Below are 18,600 nucleotides of genomic sequence, written 5' to 3'. Positions count from 1 at the left end.
AAAATTGCCCTCACCCTAAATTTCCAATTATCGAAATTGTCTGGGTTCAATTGTGGTATTACTAATGGCTGGCTCATGTTTCTTTTTCTTGTACCTTATTATGAAAAATCTTGTTTTTCTTATTTTCATTGGTATGGATCTGGGCTGGAACAAACTACAACTTCTTCTTTTTTATATTACACATAATTGACAGGTTGTGTCTAATAAACCGTCAGATGGTAAAACAACATAAAATCGTAACAAAACTGACGATAAGTAAGCTAGGACCAATAAACGAAGAGTGTATTAGAAAAGTTGTTTGTTTGCCAATCACAAGTGATGAAAAAGGGTATGTTTTTAAAACTTTATGAACCGTGTAGTAAATTTATTCACTGAATAATCAGCTGGCAACTTTTTTTAAAAACTATTTTTCAAATACACTTATTCTTTTAGTTAGGTTAGGTTTTTCCAATAGATGTTTTACAAATCAAGGTGAAATAACTCAAATGCTACATTGTATCCCTTACAATTAATAACCATTGCTTTTCTTAAAGTGTCATCTGTTATATTGATGTAACATTTGTGATCATCTTCAAATTTTTTAAATTTAAATACTCCAACTACCTTAGATTCAATAGGATACGTATACAAATTCTGAAGTTGACTAGAAAAGTATCCAACTAATTTTTTTGTTTCAGTCTGATAATCAACCACTTTCAACAAACGTCTATCTTCTACAAATACGTAACAGTCATTTTTATTAAATGTATTATATTTTATTTTAAAGAAAGCTGTTTGGATGTAACTGAACGATTCATTCAAAATAAATGATTTGTGTTTTACATCTTTATAAACAACATTTTTATTTTCTGACAAACGTTTTCAAATTTGAACTAGAGGCTGATTGGGTTTTCTCAAAAACCTTTTAAATTTTCCCAAGTAACTTTCAAATGGGAAGCAACTAATTTCATTCAGGCCCAGTTGTACAATCGTGGTTCAAAGGAAGTTCAAGTCTAAACCAAGTTTATATAATTTTATTTGTTGTACAATTGCAGTTCAAGTTTGAACCTAGTTCCGGATTACCAAAATATGTAGGTTCACTTGAGCTATCATATTTCTAGGCTTAAACTTGGTTCTAGCATTTTATAACCTCACAATTTTCATTGAATAAAATATTTTGTGCACTGTACTGAAAATACTATTGATTAATGGCAGGAATTGATCATTTTCTTAACTTGGAAGAGTTAACAGATGACGAGGATTTTGTGGATGTGGTGGAAATGTTAGGAAATGTGAGAAGGAAACATCCTCACTTCCAGGAGAGAAAAAACTACTTTGATATTCTAACTGATGATGAATTTATTCAAAGGTTTAGGTTATCGAAACAAGTATCAAGATTCGTGATTGAAAGAATTCGAGAACAAATTATGTCACCAACTGATAGGTATAGTTAACTTTTTTTTACTATTATTGGTTTGTTATTTCATACCAATACACATATTTAAGCTTAGCAATATATATTGAAATTTTCTTTTTTCTTTTTCAGAAACCATGCTGTAACACCAGAGCAAATGGTATTAGTTACACTGAGATATTTTGCTACAGGTAACTTCTTGCAAACAGTTGGGGACTTTATTGGTTTGGATAAAGGAACTGCAAGTAGAATAGTTTCGAAAGTTTCCAGATCTATTGCACATATGTATGGAGAATATATAAAAATGCCAGTTACTGAGGCAGAATGTAGAAATATTTCCCAAAAATTCTACAATATAGCCAAATTTCCTAAATGTATTGGTGCAGTAGATTGCACTCACATAAAAATATTATCTCCAGGTGGTGATAACGCGGAAGTCTATAGAAATAGAAAAGAATTTTTTTCTTTCAATGTCCAGGCAATATGTGATGCAGACTGCAAGTTCCAAGATGTAATATGTCGTTGGCCTGGTTCCAGTCATGACTCTCATATATTTGCCAGCTCAAATATTAGGGCAAAGTTTGAAAACAATGAGTTTCATGATTATGTTCTGGTTGGAGATAGTGGGTATGGAATAAAACAGTATATGATAACACCTCTTGGAAATCCACAAATCAGAGCCGAACAACTTTTCAATGAATCTCAAATCAGAACCAGAAATTGCATAGAAAGGAAATTTGGGCAGTGGAAAAGGAGGTTTCCGATACTAGCTTTTGGTATACGATTGTCATTGAGAAAGGTTGAAGCAGTTGTTATTGCTACAGCAGTTTTGGAAAACATTTGCAAGCTTTTTGATGAACCTGTACCACCTATTAATGAGGAAGAAGAAGCTGCCATAGATTTTGTCAATGATGTGGATAACCATATCAATATCCATGATATGAATAATCTTAACAATGTAGTGAGGCATCAATTGATTAATGAGTATTTCAGTAATTTGTAAAATAAATCCAAATATAAGGCCTATATCGTTTTCTATTTCCTCCTTCTTAGTACATTGTTAAGCAACAAATAAAACACTGGATAGGATTAATTCACAAACATTTATTTTACCATTTTTCCAAATAAATACAAAGAATGAACATAGAAAACTATCCTGTTACTTTGAAAAATTATAATTTTTTAGGCATCTCATAATTTTGCCACTTTTTCAAAAGAAGAAAATGTTTTTCTAATAACAAAATCTCCTTTTTTAAATTGTTTTGCTCCCTAATACCCTCCAGAGTTACCTCCAGTTCTTTTCTGGAGTTGTCAATCCTGGCTTCTGTCTCCTTTCTCATCATTTCAATTTCAGCTTCTGATTTATCTTTCATTATTTTCAATTTCAAATTGTGTTCTTTCTCCATCTGAGAAATTTTGATTTGCTCTAAACTGGATTTGGCTTCTGCCCAGTGACTTACTTTACTACAAAGTGTTTCATACTCATTCCTTTTTCGCTTATTCCCAGACTCGCCTGAAAGTAAAATTGAAACGTTATTTTTCGGTCAGTAGGTTTTATTTTACTAAATATTATCTAACCAAAATGTTAAAGTAGTCGACAAAAATTGATTATTGCAAGAATCGAATAATCATTTTCCATTCGAATTATCCCGTCACTAAATTCTATATGTACCATTGTACAAAACATTGATGGTAGTTCAAAACAATACCATCGAGATATACCAACAACATGGAACATTTGGATGGCAAAAAAACATCGACATCGTACTTGAAACATCGGCTATTGATGCTCATCTCAAAAAAGTACATGTTTACCTACCTGAAATAAGAACCTTAGATTTTGGGGTCCTTAAGTTGTCGGGAGTAGATTTGGACCAGTCCATTTTAGCCTTTGTTTCTTCTTTCATCTGATCCATTCTCTTTGATTCATGTTGTGTATTCTCCAATTGTCCTTGAAAAAAAGTAATTTTCTGGTAAACGATATTTCTAAATGTGGCATTAAGTATACCTTATTCATTTCATTAAAATAATTGTGTAGTATCTTACCTTGAATGGCATATTCTTCCTCCGTAAAATCATCTCACCTCACCTCAGGTATTCCAAAAGAGATATCATTATCCTCACATTCAATTGTTATAAATTCTAAAAACAAAGGAAATCAAAGTTATCCTAGCGACATATTGCTATTTCAGTAAGAAAGTCTTGAATGAAATTTGAATGAATGAATAAAACACAATTCTCTGTTAAAGATGGTAATAACTAACCTGTTCCTGAAATAGATGCATCACCTCCAAACTCAGATTGCAGTCCTTCAACTCTACTGCCCAAAATATCCCTTACAAGTATGTCAACATCATTGATTTCAATTGGTTTATTCGGTGGGCCTCCTCCAGTAGACATTACATGACATTTTGCATCTGCTATTTTTCTTTTACTCCTTTTTTTAATGTTTTCATATTTTTTCCTTAATGTGTTCCAATCTCTGAAGACCTCACCACTGTGACTGTTGAACTGTACTTCAATTTTTTCCCAACATTCACGCTTTTGTTTATTATTGTTACTGTCTGTTTTTTTATTTTCAATAATTCCCTTATATTTTGTAACAATACTAAGCAAAACTGCTTCTTCTTTTGAATTGAAGTTTGTTGCTCTTTGGTGTTTGCTTTCTGAAGATGTTTCCATTGTCTACTATAAAAATTCATATAAGTAAGAATATGACCCAAGAAAATATAAAATATTTTTCATCTGACACTGATTGCTTACCTCGGAAGTCAGGAGTCTAACAATATTGTAAAATTTCTGATAAGAAATTCTTCCAAATAGTTTATCACCGTTCACTCCACAGAATAATGAAAAACTTGTTATTTGCTATTAGTATTAGTCAAAAATTACACAACTGTTTTGTGTCAAAAACGTGGTTATGAGAAAATTTCAACGCATGAATTGAAAATACGCATGCGCCAATAACACCAACCTATGGTTTTATTCCGTGAACTTGGTTTCGAAGAACTTAGCTCAAATATTGTATGAACAACAAAATACGTTTTTGAGCCGAGTTCATTTTTGAACCTGGTTCATGTGAACCTCGGCTTAAACCACGATTGTACAACTGGGCCTCAATAGCTTATTTATATATGTATGTATGTATGTGTATATGCGTGTATGTATGTGTATATATGTATGTAGATGTGTGTGCGTATGTATGCGTGTATATGTATGTATATACAGGGTGTTCATTTGAAAACTTCCCACCACGGATTTATCGAAAACTACTGATTGAAAGAAAAAACGCCGAGACACGTCAGAAGATACATCAAAGGGGACAACTTTTTAACCAATAACTACTTCACCCCCTTTCACCCTCTGCACCCCAGGATCATTTCCATGAAAATTTTAAATGACAAGGGGTATCGAGTGATAGCTTGTTTGAAAAGTCTTCCGAAGTCCTTCATTATGACGTTTATTTTTTTCAAATCGGTCGATTCGTTTTCCAGAAAATTAGAAAAATATTATTGATCCTAATTTGGGAATTTTCGAAACAATACATACAAAAATATTACATTTTATTTCAATAATTGTTCAAAATGTTGCCCGTTGGTGGCCAAACAATGATATAGGCGATGTTCAAATTCCTGACGGACATTTTCAAATACATGTTGTTGGATATCATGGCAGCTGTCGATAATGCGTTGACGAAGTTCATTCAAATTTGCAGGTTGGGGAGTGAACACAATGGACTTCAAATGGCCCCATAGAAAAAAGTCTAATGGCGTCAAATCCGGGGACCTAGCAGGCCATTCTATACGCCCTCTTCGCCCTATCCATTTATCGGGAAACTCGTTGTCTAGCCATTGTCGAACCGGAAGAACATAGTGAGGAGGAGCACCGTCTTGCTGGAAATATAACTGAGCCTCATCAAGTGTAGGGTTTCCATCCTCTTCGATTTGGTTTTCAATGGTTTCAGTGATAAGCGGATTGATAGTAGTTTCCAACATATCCAAATAAATGTCTCCATTTAAATTTCTATCAATGAACAATGGCCCAAGCACTTTGTTTCCTAAAATGCCTGCCCATACATTAATTTTTTGAGGGTACTGGGTGTGCCCTTCCACAAAAGCATGCGGATTTTCATTGCTCCAATACCTACTGTTATGCTTATTAACAAATCCATTTAGATAAAATGTGCATTCATCAGTGAAGCAGACATTCTTCACACGAATGGTATTATCATTAATCGCTGCAGTCATCATTTCACAAAACTCCACTCGCCTATCAAAATCATCTTCGGTTAACTCTTGCAATATTTTCATTTTGAATGGATGAAATTTATGGAGTTTAGTAACTGTGTGTACAGAGCCTAATGAAATATGAGTCGCAGCAGCAATTTTGCGTAACGAAGTATTAGGATTTATTCCAAAATGACCTAAAACTTCAATTTGAGCGGCTTCATCCAAAACTCTTCTATTATCACGTTTTTTATTTGCAACCGATCCAGTTTGAGTAAATTTAGTAACTAGGTCCAAAACATACCTATGCGAAGTTAACTTATCTGGATGTCTGGCATTAAACGTGACGGCAGTTTGCCGAGCACATTGATTTTGGGCACCATAAATCAGAATAATTTCCACTCTTTCGGCTAGTGTGTAAACCATTTTCGAAATAGATTCTGAATCAATGATTTACATTTCACGACCTGAAAACTGTGACAGAGGTAACTGACAGGAAATTCAATTCCTTCTTTCACCTAGCAACTGAGAATAACTACACATGTAAACAATAAAAACAGTTCGCCTAGGATATCTGTGTTGATGAAAAAATCGCGGAAAAAATTGGTATTGGTATTTGGTTATTGCCACGTCTAATCATTCGAACTGCTGTTTATGTTGGTAGTTTTCGTTTTGAATTATAAACGAATTGTGGATTTGGCAAACCTTAAATGTAATTGAAATGAAAAGTGATATTTTCGTGTGTTTTTGTTTTCTATCGGAACAAATAAAAATTAATGCAGATTTTTCTAATTTTCTGGAAAACGAATCGACCGATTTGAAAAAAATAAACGTCAAAATGAAGGACTTCGGAAGACTTTTCAAACAAGCTATCACTCGATACCCCTTGTCATTTAAAATTTTCAAGGAAATGATCCTGGGGTGCAGAGGGTGAAAGGGGGTGAAGTAGTTATTGGTTAAAAAGTTGTCCCCTTTGATGTATCTTCTGACGTGTCTCGGCGTTTTTTCTTTCAATCAGTAGTTTTCGATAAATCCGTGGTGGGAAGTTTTCAAATGAACACCCTGTATGTGTGTATATCCATTATTCATTAGATATAAGATTTCTGCAGAGATTGAAATGCATGTATGTATACTCAAGTTTATCTATATTATTATAATATGAATTAATCAGGTATAATTTTAATTGATGTATATTTATTTTACACTTAGTTTTATATTTTATCTTTCGTGACTGTCTCTTTTGTAATTCCACAAACAAGTATGTTTGATATTTCTGTGGATATTATTATGTTTATTCATTTTTATACACAACTCTTATATTATTGTATGGATTTTATTTTATCACGAATAAACGTCATTATTATTATTATTATTATTATCCGTAGTGTGCGCTGGTCAGGCCCTATCCCCCGAAGCCCCGATACATTCGGGAGGGCGCGCCAGCATAATCAACCAATGACCACTCCCCACACCGTGGGGTAAGTGATCATTGGGTCCGAGAATCATGTGCCCTGAGCAAACGCAGTGAGCCAAGAATGACAGCCTTCTGCATCTGTGCGGCTAAGATTTCTGCCTTAGTGCGGCAAGCCGGTATGATTTTGAGATTCGAGAGTAGAGAAGACATCATTCCACCAAGGACTCCAATAATCAGAACAACCATCTTGACAGAGTGATCTGGATAGAGTCTGCGGAGTTCGAAGAGAAAATCTCGATATTTTATCCGTTTTTCCTCCTCTTTTCTGACGATATTCGTCTCGCCAGGAGCTGAAAACTCCACGACAAATATCGTTTTGGTCTGGTGGTCGAGAAGGACTACATCAGGCTTATTAGCTTGTATGAGCCTGAGGGTGGGGAACGAATAGTTCCAATAAATTCGGCACTTCTCGTTCCCCACAACGGATTCAATATCCCCGGAGCGTAGGGCAACACCGGTGTCTCGTCAATACCGTAAGAGTGCCTTAGATGGTAATATGGCACTCTTAGGGCCGCGTTATGTCGATGGATATAGGCCGAGACTGCATATGCTGGACATGCTGATAGCAAGTGCATTAGGGTCTCGGGCGCCTCGCGGCAGGCCCTGCACCTTGTGTCAGGAACCTCTATACCCATCACGCGACTGCGGTAGACTAAGGTGTTGAAGACACCATCCTGGCAAGCCATGATGAACCCCTCAGTTTCCTTCTTCAGCCCACTCGACCTGAGAAAAGCGAACGTCAGGCGCTTTGATAAGCCAAGGTCTTCAATGTTATTGAAGAAGACCCCATGCATCGGCTTATCCCTGTGTCTCCGCAGAAGTAAGGTGATCTCTGCGGCTTTTATCTGAGCTTTTTGCTGAACGGGTTCCAACTCGGAGTTGTAGTCACCTCGTTCAGAGTCGAAAACTATACCGAGTTCATCAGCTGCTCGAGCAGCTGCCCTAAGGAGAAATGCTCCAATTCCTGCTCTCTCATGGTCACGGACCATGCAGAGAAGGGGATCCGAACTCCTGACGACTTTACAGGCTGTATCCAGTACCATTCTGTCATGTAGACACTCCAAACTCAAAAATCCACGACCTCCCTGTTGTCGGGGGAAGTACAACCGTGGAACGGACGATTTGGGATGCAAACTCCTATAGAGATGCATCATTTTTCGGGTCCTTACGTCGATTTGATACAGCTCCTCCCGAGTCCACTTCACTACTCCAAAGGAGTAGAGTAAGATTGGAACGGCAAGCATATTTGTTGCAGCTACTTTGTTCTTCCCCGACAGTTCCGATGACCAGATCTGTCGAAGTTTGTGCTGATACTTGCCGCGGAGAGAGTTTTTCACTGCAGTTACCTCTTGTGAGTGGCGTTGTTCCACCCTGAGGTAAGTATACGTCTCTCCGGCATCCAGATGGTGTAGGATGCTTCCATCTACGAGCTGCACATCCTCTCCGTAGTCCCCGCATCGTCCTCTTTTGAGATGAACCATTGCACATTTGTCTATCCCGAATTTCATACCGATAGCATGCGTGTACTCTTCCACCACCCTCAAGGACTGATAGAGATCCTTCTCTCCAGAGGCATAAAGTTTAAGATCATCCATATAAAACAGATGGGTGACCTTGTGCCTCCGGTTTCCGGGGGTGCCACAGTTATATCCTCGAGTCTTTCTGAGCGCAACGGATAATGGCAATAGTGAGATGCAGAATAGAAGGGGGCTGAGGGAATCACCCTGAAATACACCCCTTCTGAAAGTGACCCACCCTGTTTGAACTCTTGCTTGACCAGATGTTATGGTGAAGCGAGTTCGCCAAAGTGGTGTCAGTTGTTCAATGCATCTCACTATGTTGTCGGGTACCGCAAGGCATCTGAGCAAATGCAAGATGAGCTCATGCGAAATTGTATCAAATGCCTTACGGTAATCGATCCAGGCCATAGAGAGGTTACGCTTATATTGTATCGAGTCCTGCGTTACACATCTATCGATGAGCAGGTTCTCTTTACATCCAGCGACTCCTCTCTTCGACCCTCTCTGCTCATATATCCGTTCGAACACTCGGTCAACTGCGGTGAGTATTCGTGTGTATAAGATGCTTGTAAACAACTTATAACACGAATTCAAGCATGTTATCGGTCTGTAATTCTTAGGAATCGACAAATCTCCGCTTTTGGGGATAAGAACGGTCCGCCCCTCGACAAACCAATCCGGAATCGGCTGCTCTCCATCGAGCCATGAGTTGAAAACTCTGGCCAGATGGTGGTGGGTACTTGGTAGTTTTTTCCACCAATAAGTGTTCAGCCCATCTGGGCCTGGAGCAGCAAAGTTCTTGGAACCAACGAGGGCCCTTCGAACGTCATCCGGGGTTATCGGGTTGCGCAGTTCATTGGGCTCAGGCTGTCGAAGCTCTCTGTTGAAAGCTTCGAACTGCGCTAGGGCTGGAGTGTCTAAGTTGAGTGGCTGCGGGTGTTCATAGATATCCTTCCAGAAGGATTCCACCTGATCAGCGGTCGGCGGATTATCCACAACACGTGGAGGCTCTTGGAATAAGAATATTTTATTATTATTATTATTATTATTATTTTTTTTCACCGTAGTGTGCGCTGGTCAGGCCCTATCCCCCGAAGCCCCGATACATTCGGGAGGGCGCGCCAGCATAATCAACCAATGACCACTCCCCACACCGTGGGGTAAGTGATCATTGGGTCCGAGAATCATGTGCCCTGAGCAAACGCAGTGAGCCAAGAATGACAGCCTTCTGCATCTGTGCGGCTAAGATTTCTGCCTTAATGCGGCAAGCCGGTATGATTTTGAGATTCGAGAGTAGAGAAGACATCATTCCACCAAGGACTCCAACAATCAGAACGACCATCTTGACAGAGTGATCTGGATAGAGTCTGCGGAGTTCGAAGAGAAAAATCTCGATATTTTATCCGTTTTTCCTCCTCTTTTCTGACGATATTCGTCTCGCCAGGAGCTGAAAACTCCACGACAAATATCGTCTTGATCTGGTGGTCGAGAAGAACTACATCAGGCTTATTAGCTTGTATGAGCCTGAGGGTGGGGAACGAATAGTTCCAATAAATTCGGCACTTCTCGTTCCCTACAACGGATTCAATATCCCCCGGAGCGTAGGGCAACACCGGTGTCTCGTCAATACCGTAGGAGTGCCGTAGATGATAATATAGCACCCTTAGGGCCGCGTTATGTCTATGGATATAGGCCGAGACCGCATATGCTGGACATGCTGATAGCAAGTGCATTAGGGTCTCGGGCGCCTCGCGGCAGGCCCTGCACCTTGTGTCAGGAACCTCTATACCCATCACGCGACTGCGGTAGACTAAGGTGTTAAAGACACCATCCTGGCAAGCCATGATGAACCCCTCAGTTTCCGACTTCAGCCCACTCGACCTGAGAAAAGCGAACGTCAGGCGCTTTGATAAGCCAAGGTCTTCAATATTATTGAAGAAGACCCCATGCATTGGCTTATCCCTGTGTCTCCGCAGAAGTAAGGTGATCTCTGCGGCTTTTATCTGAGCTTTTTGCTGAACGGGTTCCAACTCGGTGACAGAGTTGTAGTCACCTCGTTCAGAGTCGAAAACTATACCGAGTTCATCAGCTGCTCGAGCAGCTGCCCTAAAGAGAAATGCTCCAATTCCTGCTCTCTCATGGTCACGGACCATGCAGAGAAGGGGATCCGAACTCCTGACGACTTTACAGGCTGTATCCAGTACCATTCTGTCATGTAGACACTCCAAACTCAAAAGTCCACGACCTCCCTGTTGTCGGGGGAAGTACAACCGTGGAACGGACGATTTGGGATGCAAACTCCTATAGAGATGCATCATTTTTCGGGTCCTTACGTCGAGTTGATACAGCTCCTCCCGAGTCCACTTCACTACTCCAAACGAGTAGAGTAAGATTGGAACGGCAAGCATATTTGTTGCAGCAACTTTGTTCTTCCCCGACAGCTCCGATGACCAGATCTGTCGAAGTTTGTGCTGATACTTGCCGCGGAGAGAGTTTTTCACTGCGGTTACCTCTTGTGAGTGGCGTTGTTCCACCCCGAGGTAAGTATACGTCTCTCCGGCATCCAGATGGTGTAGGATGCTTCCATCTACGAGCTGCATATCCTCTCCGTAGTCCCCGCATCGTCCTCTTTTGAGATGAACCATTGCACATTTGTCTATCCCGAATTTCATACCGATAGCATGCGTGTACTCTTCCACCACCCTCAAGGACTGATAGAGATCCTTCTCTCCAGAGGCATAAAGTTTAAGATCATCCATATAAAACAGATGGGTGACCTTGTGCCTCCGGTTTCCGGGGGTGCCACAGTTATATCCTCGAGTCTTTCTGAGCGCAACGGATAATGGCAATAGTGAGATGCAGAATAGAAGGGGGCTGAGGGAATCACCCTGAAATACACCCCTTCTGAAAGTGACCCACCCTGTTTGAACTATTGCTTGACCAGATGTTATGGTGAAGTGAGTTCGCCAAAGTGGTGTCAGTTGTTCAATGCATCTCACTATGTTGTCGGGTACCGCAAGGCATCTGAGCAAATGCAAGATGAGCTCATGCGAAATTGTATCAAATGCCTTACGGTAATCGATCCAGGCCATAGAGAGGTTACGCTTATATTGTATCGAGTCCTGCGTTACACATCTATCGATGAGCAGGTTCTCTTTACATCCAGCGACTCCTCTCTTCGACCCTCTCTGCTCATATATCCGTTCGAACACTCGGTCAACTGCGGTGAGTATTCGTGTGTATAAGATGCTTGTAAACAACTTATAACACGAATTCAAGCATGTTATCGGTCTGTAATTCTTAGGAATCGACAAATCTCCGCTTTTGGGGATGAGAACGGTCCGCCCCTCGACAAACCAATCCGGAATCGGCTGCTCTCCGTCCAGCCATAAGTTGAAAACTCTGGCCAGATGGCGGTGGGTACTTGGTAGTTTTTTCCACCAATAAGTGTTCAGCCCATCTGGGCCTGGAGCAGCAAAGTTCTTGGAACCAACAAGGGCTCTTCGAACGTCATCCGGGGTTATCGGGTTGCGCAGTTCATTGAGCTCAGGCTGTCGAAGCTCTCTGTTGAAAGCTTCGAACTGCGCTAGGGCTGGAGTGTCTAAGTTGAGTGGCTGCGGGTGTTCATAGATATCCTTCCAGAAGGATTCCACCTGATCAGCAGTCGGCGGATTATCCACAACACGTGGAGGCTCTTGGAATAAGCGAGAAGGTTTCTCGCGGAACCTAAGATTTTCCGCGATACTTCTCGCTCGCCTCACTAGTGACTTCTTAGCAGCCACTAGCATTCGTATCCTATCAAGGCAATGCTGTTTGGTGGTCAACAGCACGCCTTGGCTTAGAGTGTGATGGATACGTCGTAAATTGGCGGCTATTCGCCGCACTGCGGGCGTGAAAGGCCTATTGGCCGCCCTGTAGTCCATCACACATTGGATACGAGACGCGTGTTGTCTCGCCGACGTGATCTTAGCCTCCATCTTGTGTACACGCCGTTCAATCTTCCGAACCGCAAGGCCGGGATTTCGTCCTTCCGATTCGGAAAGCGATTGGACGACGTTATACACGGCGGTGTTGATTTGCCAGATGTCAGCCTCTTCTGTTAGAACACTATGAACCTCCGCATCCAAACAAGCCAGTTCTTGTGGCTTCAGGGGCCTAATTCTGTGGAGCGCCCTGCGTGTTCTGATTGTCGTCTCCATTGGTGGTACGGTGCGAGTCTCCTCTCCAGCCGTGCCAACGGGTGGTAGAACTGCCACTTCTACCACTTCGTTAGCAGACTGGGGAGGAGCTATATAGCCCTGCCGCCGAAGATAGGATACGTAATCCCTAAGATTTTGGGCGGAAAAGGCGGCATGCTCCGGATGTGTTTCACACCACAGAGCATGCAATCTCGCCATGTACCCTCTTCGCGCGGGCTCACTACTCTCGTAGCAATGCATAAGGCTATCTCTCAGCTCATGCGTCCACTCAAAGCGTCCGTTGTCGTTGCCAGGGTTGTCGTCGGTAGGCAAATCATCGTTATGGGCCCCACCACCTTGCCTCTGACCCCTCCGAGCGGGTCGATTGTGGGGGCCTCTTCCTCGATTGTTGGGAACCAAGTGTTGAGTCCACCGGGTGGTTAGCCCTGTGGACCCACGGCCGGCACCGGAGGGAGAATAGAGTTCTCCTTCCCGGGTGCGCCTGGGCTGCCGGTCCGGTTTTGCACCAGTTGCTCGGGTAAGTGGTGTCGCAACTCACCAAAGGCCAAGGGTGTTAGTGGCCATCCCTGCTTATTTACTATTATTATTATTATTATTATTATTATTATTATTCATCTAAAAGAAAGATGTACGTACTTTCAATAATTGTTTTCTTGTCATCGTTTTTGTTTCCGAGGCATATAAAAATAGATCAGGTAAGTATATAATATAACGAAAAGATATTTCACCTCGTGATCCTAATTGATCCGTTTGAACCTGAGCATCAATGTAAATAAAATCCTTGCTAGTACCGGCAATGGCATCATCATCTGGAAGGTTTAAACAACAAAATTGATATTGTAAATTTCATATGTTAAAAAGTGGAATAAGATTTTTTCATCATTTGAATCTATAAACTTCACTGAACCAACCTTTCTGAGAACCATTTTGAGGCAGACGCAATGAAGGAACAGCATAGCTATGACAACCATCCACTGAGCAATACGTCGACATTTTCACAAAATAAATATTTCGAACTCCGAACGAACACAACACAATCACAATACCAAAGTTTACCCATTCTGTAGTCTTTGACAATACCAAACAATACGGACAACCTTTATATCTCGTGTGCCGACGAGAACTGGTAACTTCAAGCGACACACTGTACTACCTCGGCTGGTAATTACCCGCTGTCGCTAGCGGGCGGCGATATTTCTCAGATGTCGAAAAATGAGCGAGTGACACGTCTTATAGTATTCTGTAGTCTTTGGCCACACGACATCAAAGGTGAGTTGGTATTTATCAACGAGACAACTCATACATTCAGAGAATGAGCTTGATTATTCTGTCCAGACATATCGTCCTGGACATCACTTCCAGTGAACCGTTACCATCTAATATGAATTGTTTCATTTTAGGCCTCCTTTTATCTGGATACCATTTCCTCATGTTAGTATTTCTGTAAGACTAGACATCCTTGAATGAATGCTTAGTACAGTAGTAGCAGTAGTTAGTAGTTACCTGCTGTTGAGCCGATCACAATTGTTGTACCGACAGAACACTGCAGACCTAAGTTCGGAATTCTAAGACCATTCTTGTTCTTCAAGCCACCTCGAGGGAGACGCACACAGATAAGCTTAGTTATTAAGATAAGGACAAATAACTTATCAGTGACTAGGTTTTTGATGCTTGATTTATTATCTCAACAAAGATTTATATTCCTCAAACCTGCCCAAAAGGGGAAAACATATTAGTGTAGGGTATATGCTTTTATGCATATGTAGATGAATGTATTCCCTCAACCTACTGCTAGCTGGCGATATAGCTATATCTAAGGTAAAGTATAACTTCAAAACAGCAACGTCTCAAGTATTGAAGAGACATCCTCCTTTCTTCTTTGGAGAACCTGGGTTCATTACAGCCTCCTTAGAATTGAAACATTTGTGCTATAGGTGTAATATAATTTATATCTTATTCGAGGAAATTTGTCCGACAGTTGGCGCTGCAGTATCTGTCAAATCTGTCAGTAGAATGGGGAAAACAATAATAAAAGCCATTTGATTCAATGTTAATTCAATTATTTCTATTTTGAATGTTTAGTGGTGAAGTTTATTAGTGAAAGATGGTGCGTGTTGTGATCACTTTAGGGGATATTTTCGAATATATTGGAAATAGAAATAGGCCGATGGTGGAAGGCGAACAAGTATTCAAAGCAGGACATGTTATTTTGTGTCAAGTTGAGAGTAGATAATCTCGAAGTATTTGGACTAGTTCTACAAACTTCAGCTTTACCATCCAAGCCTCATGAAGTCAATTTATACTTGAGTAATCCTGTAAACAATTGGACATGTGTTTGTTCTTGTAAAGCTGGACAATCTGGCTTTTGTAAGCACGTAGCTGCAGTCACAAACCACCTACTATATAGACTCCCCACGGCAATGGTATCAATCCAGACACCTGTCAAAAAATTCTAATATGGTGGATTGTTGGCACACATTAGTATTGTTTACATTGATTTATATAGACATCTGTTTAGAACACACACTTTTCGCTACATTTTGGGGCAGTTTATGATTTTCTTTTGACCCATTATTTATTATTTAATATAACACTCATTGTATCGGCTGGTTTGGCTAAACTTGACAAACAAGGTAAGTATAAAAATGAATTTCTTAACCACAAATAAGCAAAAAAGCCAAAACATAAGTCTAAATAAATTTTTTTATTTATATTTAAGCAGCTACGAAAAATGCCATTAACTTGTATTGTTGTGAGCTGTGGTAGCAGGGCAGATAGGGATAAGGTATCTTTTTTTCTGTTCCCAAAGTCACAAATTTTCCGCATGTAGTCCATTTAAATGTATTGTCTGCCAAAAGAAGAGAACAGTGGATAAGATCTATAAGAAGAGATGATCTTACTGAATCAAAATTAAAATATGAAAGAGTGTGCAGCAGGCATTTTGTACAGGGTAAAAGTCTTTCATATTAAATTTTTATTTTGGCAACAAGTATATGTATGTTAAACTATGTGAATCATATTTTTGTAGGAAAGCCTGCAGACTTACAAGATATTAATAATCCTGACTGGATACCAAATCAAAATATGGGCTATTCCACTAAATCTGCACTTAAGAGACAACTAGATGTAGACAGAATGGAGAGATTGCAGAATAGAAAAAAAAATGAGACAATTCGAAGAAGTTGATGATAACCCTGAGGTAACAATAATAACAAAGATTATCATTTTTAGTTATATATTTTATTTTAGACAAATGTTGATTCTGGAAGTGTAGAGGAAATCAACCCAGAAGAGCAAGACGGCACAGCTACACAGACCGATTTAACTGTGGATCACTTAAACAAACAATGTGAAGCAGTAGATTTCTTAAAATCCAAAATTAATATTTTGTCATGTAGGTTAAATAAGACTATTATGACTTACGAATCATTTCATAATGATGATCAGAAGTGTCTGTATTATACTGGTTTAAATTTTTCATTATTGAACATAGTTTTTCAAAGGATGAAGCCTTTTATTGCTGTGTCTTCTGTAAGTGCATTAGATCCATTTCAGCAATTTTTAGTAACTATGATTAAATTAAGACTTAATGCACATTTTAAAGATTTGGCATATCGATTTGGAATATCACAGTCAACATGTTCTACTTATTTTAACTCTATTATATCTCTAATGTATCAAAGATTTAAAAATCTTATTATATGGCCAGATAAAGAGAAAAATTTGAAAAATATTCCATCATGTTTTAAAGAAGTATTTCATGATAAAACTACTATTATTATCGATTGCTTTGAAGTATTTATTGAAAAAGCATCAAGTTACGTAACACAACAAAAAAGTTGGTCAAATTACAAACATCACAATACTGTTAAGTTTTTAATTGGCATTACTCCTCAAGGCACCATTTCTTATATAAGTAAAGCTTGGGGAGGAAGAACATCGGATAAAAAAAAGGTGGAATTATCTGGTTTTCTTGATAAAATACAAAGCCAAGACATTGTTTTAGCCGATAGGGTTTTTTTAATTAATGATTCATTGGCTACGCTGGGGGATAAACTTGTAATTCCTGCTTTTACTAAAGGCAAGAAACAACTTCTTCCCTTTGAACTAGAGGAAACAAGAAAAATTGCTCATGTGAGAATTCATATTGAAAGAATTATCGGCGTTATCAAAAATAAATTTACCATTTTCCAAGGACCCCTTCCAATTACCATGTTAACACATGTAACCGATGATGTTAATATTATCGACAAAATTGTTGTTGTCGTTTGCAATTTGATAAATTTTTCTTATCCAATAATACCTTTATGATATTTCTATTTTTTCATGGATGGGTTTATCCAAGTCCTGGTAACTTATTTCTAGATAAGCGAAGAGAACCTTTAATCCTCTCAGTAAACTTATCAAGACTTGGATTCAACTGGTCTAAATGGCTGAAATAATATATATTTATTTATTATATGTTAACCTAAATTATAGATATACCTATTTTTCAATAAAAGAGTTTATAATGGGTGATTTTTTATTCAACACATTAAAAAAAAAACTTAAAATTCTTTAAAAAACCTATACACACATGAATATTTTTGTCAAAAAATATAAACACTAATTATTAAACTAAAAAATTTACTAAAATGGTTAAATATTACTTCTAAACTATTACAAAAAATTATTCAAAAAAAAACAAGATAATCAGTATGAATGGAATATTTTTGTATAACATCTAGAACAAATCCATGTTGTTTTTGGAACTTCACTTGAATTGACGCAATCAATATGGAAAAAAGTAATTAGACAACCTTCATTGTCACACTAAACCATGGGCCTGCCATCATCAATGGTTTTACAAAAATACCACTTCGTAATGTTACCCCCTGGAACTTTTGAGGTATAATATCTACCCAATAGTTCCGGCATGATTACTTGTTTGTGAAAGTCTAATGCTTTCTTTAAATTATTTTCCCAAAATTCAAAATCGGGAAAAACCTTTTCTACATAAATAAAATTTGGACACCAAACAACAAAGTCACAATACAATATATTAGAAATAAATATTTGTGCTTGGACCTGAAAATAATATTTATGATTTTTCCTTAATTGAATTTTATTTTTCTCTTTCACCTCTAAACAAGAGTTTTTAGATCTTGCAAACGTTTCCACATTGCCAGCTTCTCGAAGTGTAAAAGGACACTTCACTTCTAAGCAACCTTCTCTGCAAAAATCGCAATATACAAACCCATCTGGTGAGGCACCTAATTGAGGCCACGTAACGCTTATGACCAATCCCACTTTATTTACTAAAAAATTTTCATTTTTTCTATCATGGATTCATGATATTTATTAATTGCTGTTTCCTCATGCTCTATTATCCATTTCATTTGTTTAGTGCATATTTTTTGAGGGTAACATATCAACTTAATTAGTGACAAGGGCGTCGCCAGCCGATGGCGCAGGGAGGGGCAAGTTGACTTTACATACTACAATTCATACTTTTCTCATTCTCTATGAATGAGAATTGTAGGTATTCTGTGACAGTACAGAGTCCAATGTGTAAAGCTACACGAGCACGAGCTCTTGACTATGCAATAAAAAACATGTAAATAAGTTATAATAACATTTATTAGAAAAATAGAATAAAAAGGAGTTTGAATTTGAATAAGTGTACAGCGTACAGCGTATTTTTTTTTTAATTATCAATCAGATTTTAATATTATAATGGTCGTTGTTTGTTTATATTAGGTTAATTAAAATATAATTTTCGGGGATTCATTGTAAACTTCTCGACCAC

At 38.7% G+C, this 18,600-nt stretch overlaps 3 protein-coding genes across 5 annotated transcripts; 1 reads left to right on the top strand and 2 right to left on the bottom strand.

Annotated features, from left to right (window-relative positions):
• Nucleotides 1-2,565: 2,565 nt before the first annotated feature.
• On the bottom strand, nucleotides 2,566-3,331 carry LOC141483896 (uncharacterized). The gene is made up of 2 exons (XM_074178918.1): nucleotides 3,213-3,331; nucleotides 2,566-2,906 (listed from the first exon to the last, which is right to left on the bottom strand). Exons 1-2 carry the CDS (start codon nucleotides 3,307-3,309, stop codon nucleotides 2,566-2,568), a joined length of 438 nt encoding a protein of 145 aa, XP_074035019.1. The 5' UTR covers nucleotides 3,310-3,331.
• A 127-nt stretch (nucleotides 3,332-3,458) lies between these two features.
• On the bottom strand, nucleotides 3,459-4,762 carry LOC141483894 (myb/SANT-like DNA-binding domain-containing protein 3). Its single transcript, XM_074178904.1, has 3 exons — nucleotides 4,157-4,762; nucleotides 3,658-4,081; nucleotides 3,459-3,535 (listed from the first exon to the last, which is right to left on the bottom strand). Exons 2-3 carry the CDS (start codon nucleotides 4,073-4,075, stop codon nucleotides 3,474-3,476), a joined length of 480 nt encoding a protein of 159 aa, XP_074035005.1. The 5' UTR covers nucleotides 4,076-4,081; nucleotides 4,157-4,762; the 3' UTR covers nucleotides 3,459-3,473.
• A 9,033-nt stretch (nucleotides 4,763-13,795) lies between these two features.
• Nucleotides 13,796-17,325, top strand: LOC141483887 (uncharacterized). 3 transcript variants are annotated; one of them, XM_074178895.1, is made up of 4 exons: nucleotides 13,796-15,445; nucleotides 15,535-15,762; nucleotides 15,841-16,011; nucleotides 16,062-17,325. In XM_074178895.1, exons 3-4 carry the CDS (start codon nucleotides 15,976-15,978, stop codon nucleotides 17,121-17,123), a joined length of 1,098 nt encoding a protein of 365 aa, XP_074034996.1. In that variant the 5' UTR covers nucleotides 13,796-15,445; nucleotides 15,535-15,762; nucleotides 15,841-15,975; the 3' UTR covers nucleotides 17,124-17,325. The 3 variants fall into 3 exon arrangements, with proteins under 3 accessions (XP_074034996.1, XP_074034994.1, XP_074034989.1); XM_074178893.1 differs by having other exon boundaries at nucleotides 15,532-15,762; XM_074178888.1 differs by having other exon boundaries at nucleotides 13,796-15,762.
• Nucleotides 17,326-18,600: the final 1,275 nt, after the last annotated feature.

Source organism: Leptinotarsa decemlineata, unplaced genomic scaffold (genome assembly GCF_025532065.1).
Source record: "Leptinotarsa decemlineata unplaced genomic scaffold, Ldec_3_MD MMD2_P_RNA_scaffold_14, whole genome shotgun sequence".
Lineage (NCBI taxonomy): Eukaryota > Metazoa > Arthropoda > Insecta > Coleoptera > Chrysomelidae > Leptinotarsa > Leptinotarsa decemlineata.
Note: the sequence above shows the minus strand (reverse complement) of the source record. Positions and strands in the feature narration are given on the sequence as shown.

Excerpts from the sequence above, each read along its gene's own strand:
- LOC141483887 (XM_074178895.1), top strand. The coding sequence starts at position 15,976 with ATGAGACAATTCGAAGAAGTTGATGATAACCCTGAG. Across the intron at positions 16,012-16,061 it reads AAGTTGATGATAACCCTGAG|ACAAATGTTGATTCTGGAAG; the intron begins GTAACAATAATA and ends ATTTTATTTTAG.
- LOC141483894 (XM_074178904.1), bottom strand. The coding sequence starts at position 4,075 with ATGGAAACATCTTCAGAAAGCAAACACCAAAGAGCAACAAACTTCAAT. Across the intron at positions 3,536-3,657 it reads TGCATCTATTTCAGGAACAG|AATTTATAACAATTGAATGT; the intron begins GTTAGTTATTAC and ends CTTTGTTTTTAG.
- LOC141483896 (XM_074178918.1), bottom strand. The coding sequence starts at position 3,309 with ATGGATCAGATGAAAGAAGAAACAAAGGCTAAAATGGACTGGTCCAAA. Across the intron at positions 2,907-3,212 it reads ATCTAAGGTTCTTATTTCAG|GCGAGTCTGGGAATAAGCGA; the intron begins GTAGGTAAACAT and ends TTTTACTTTCAG.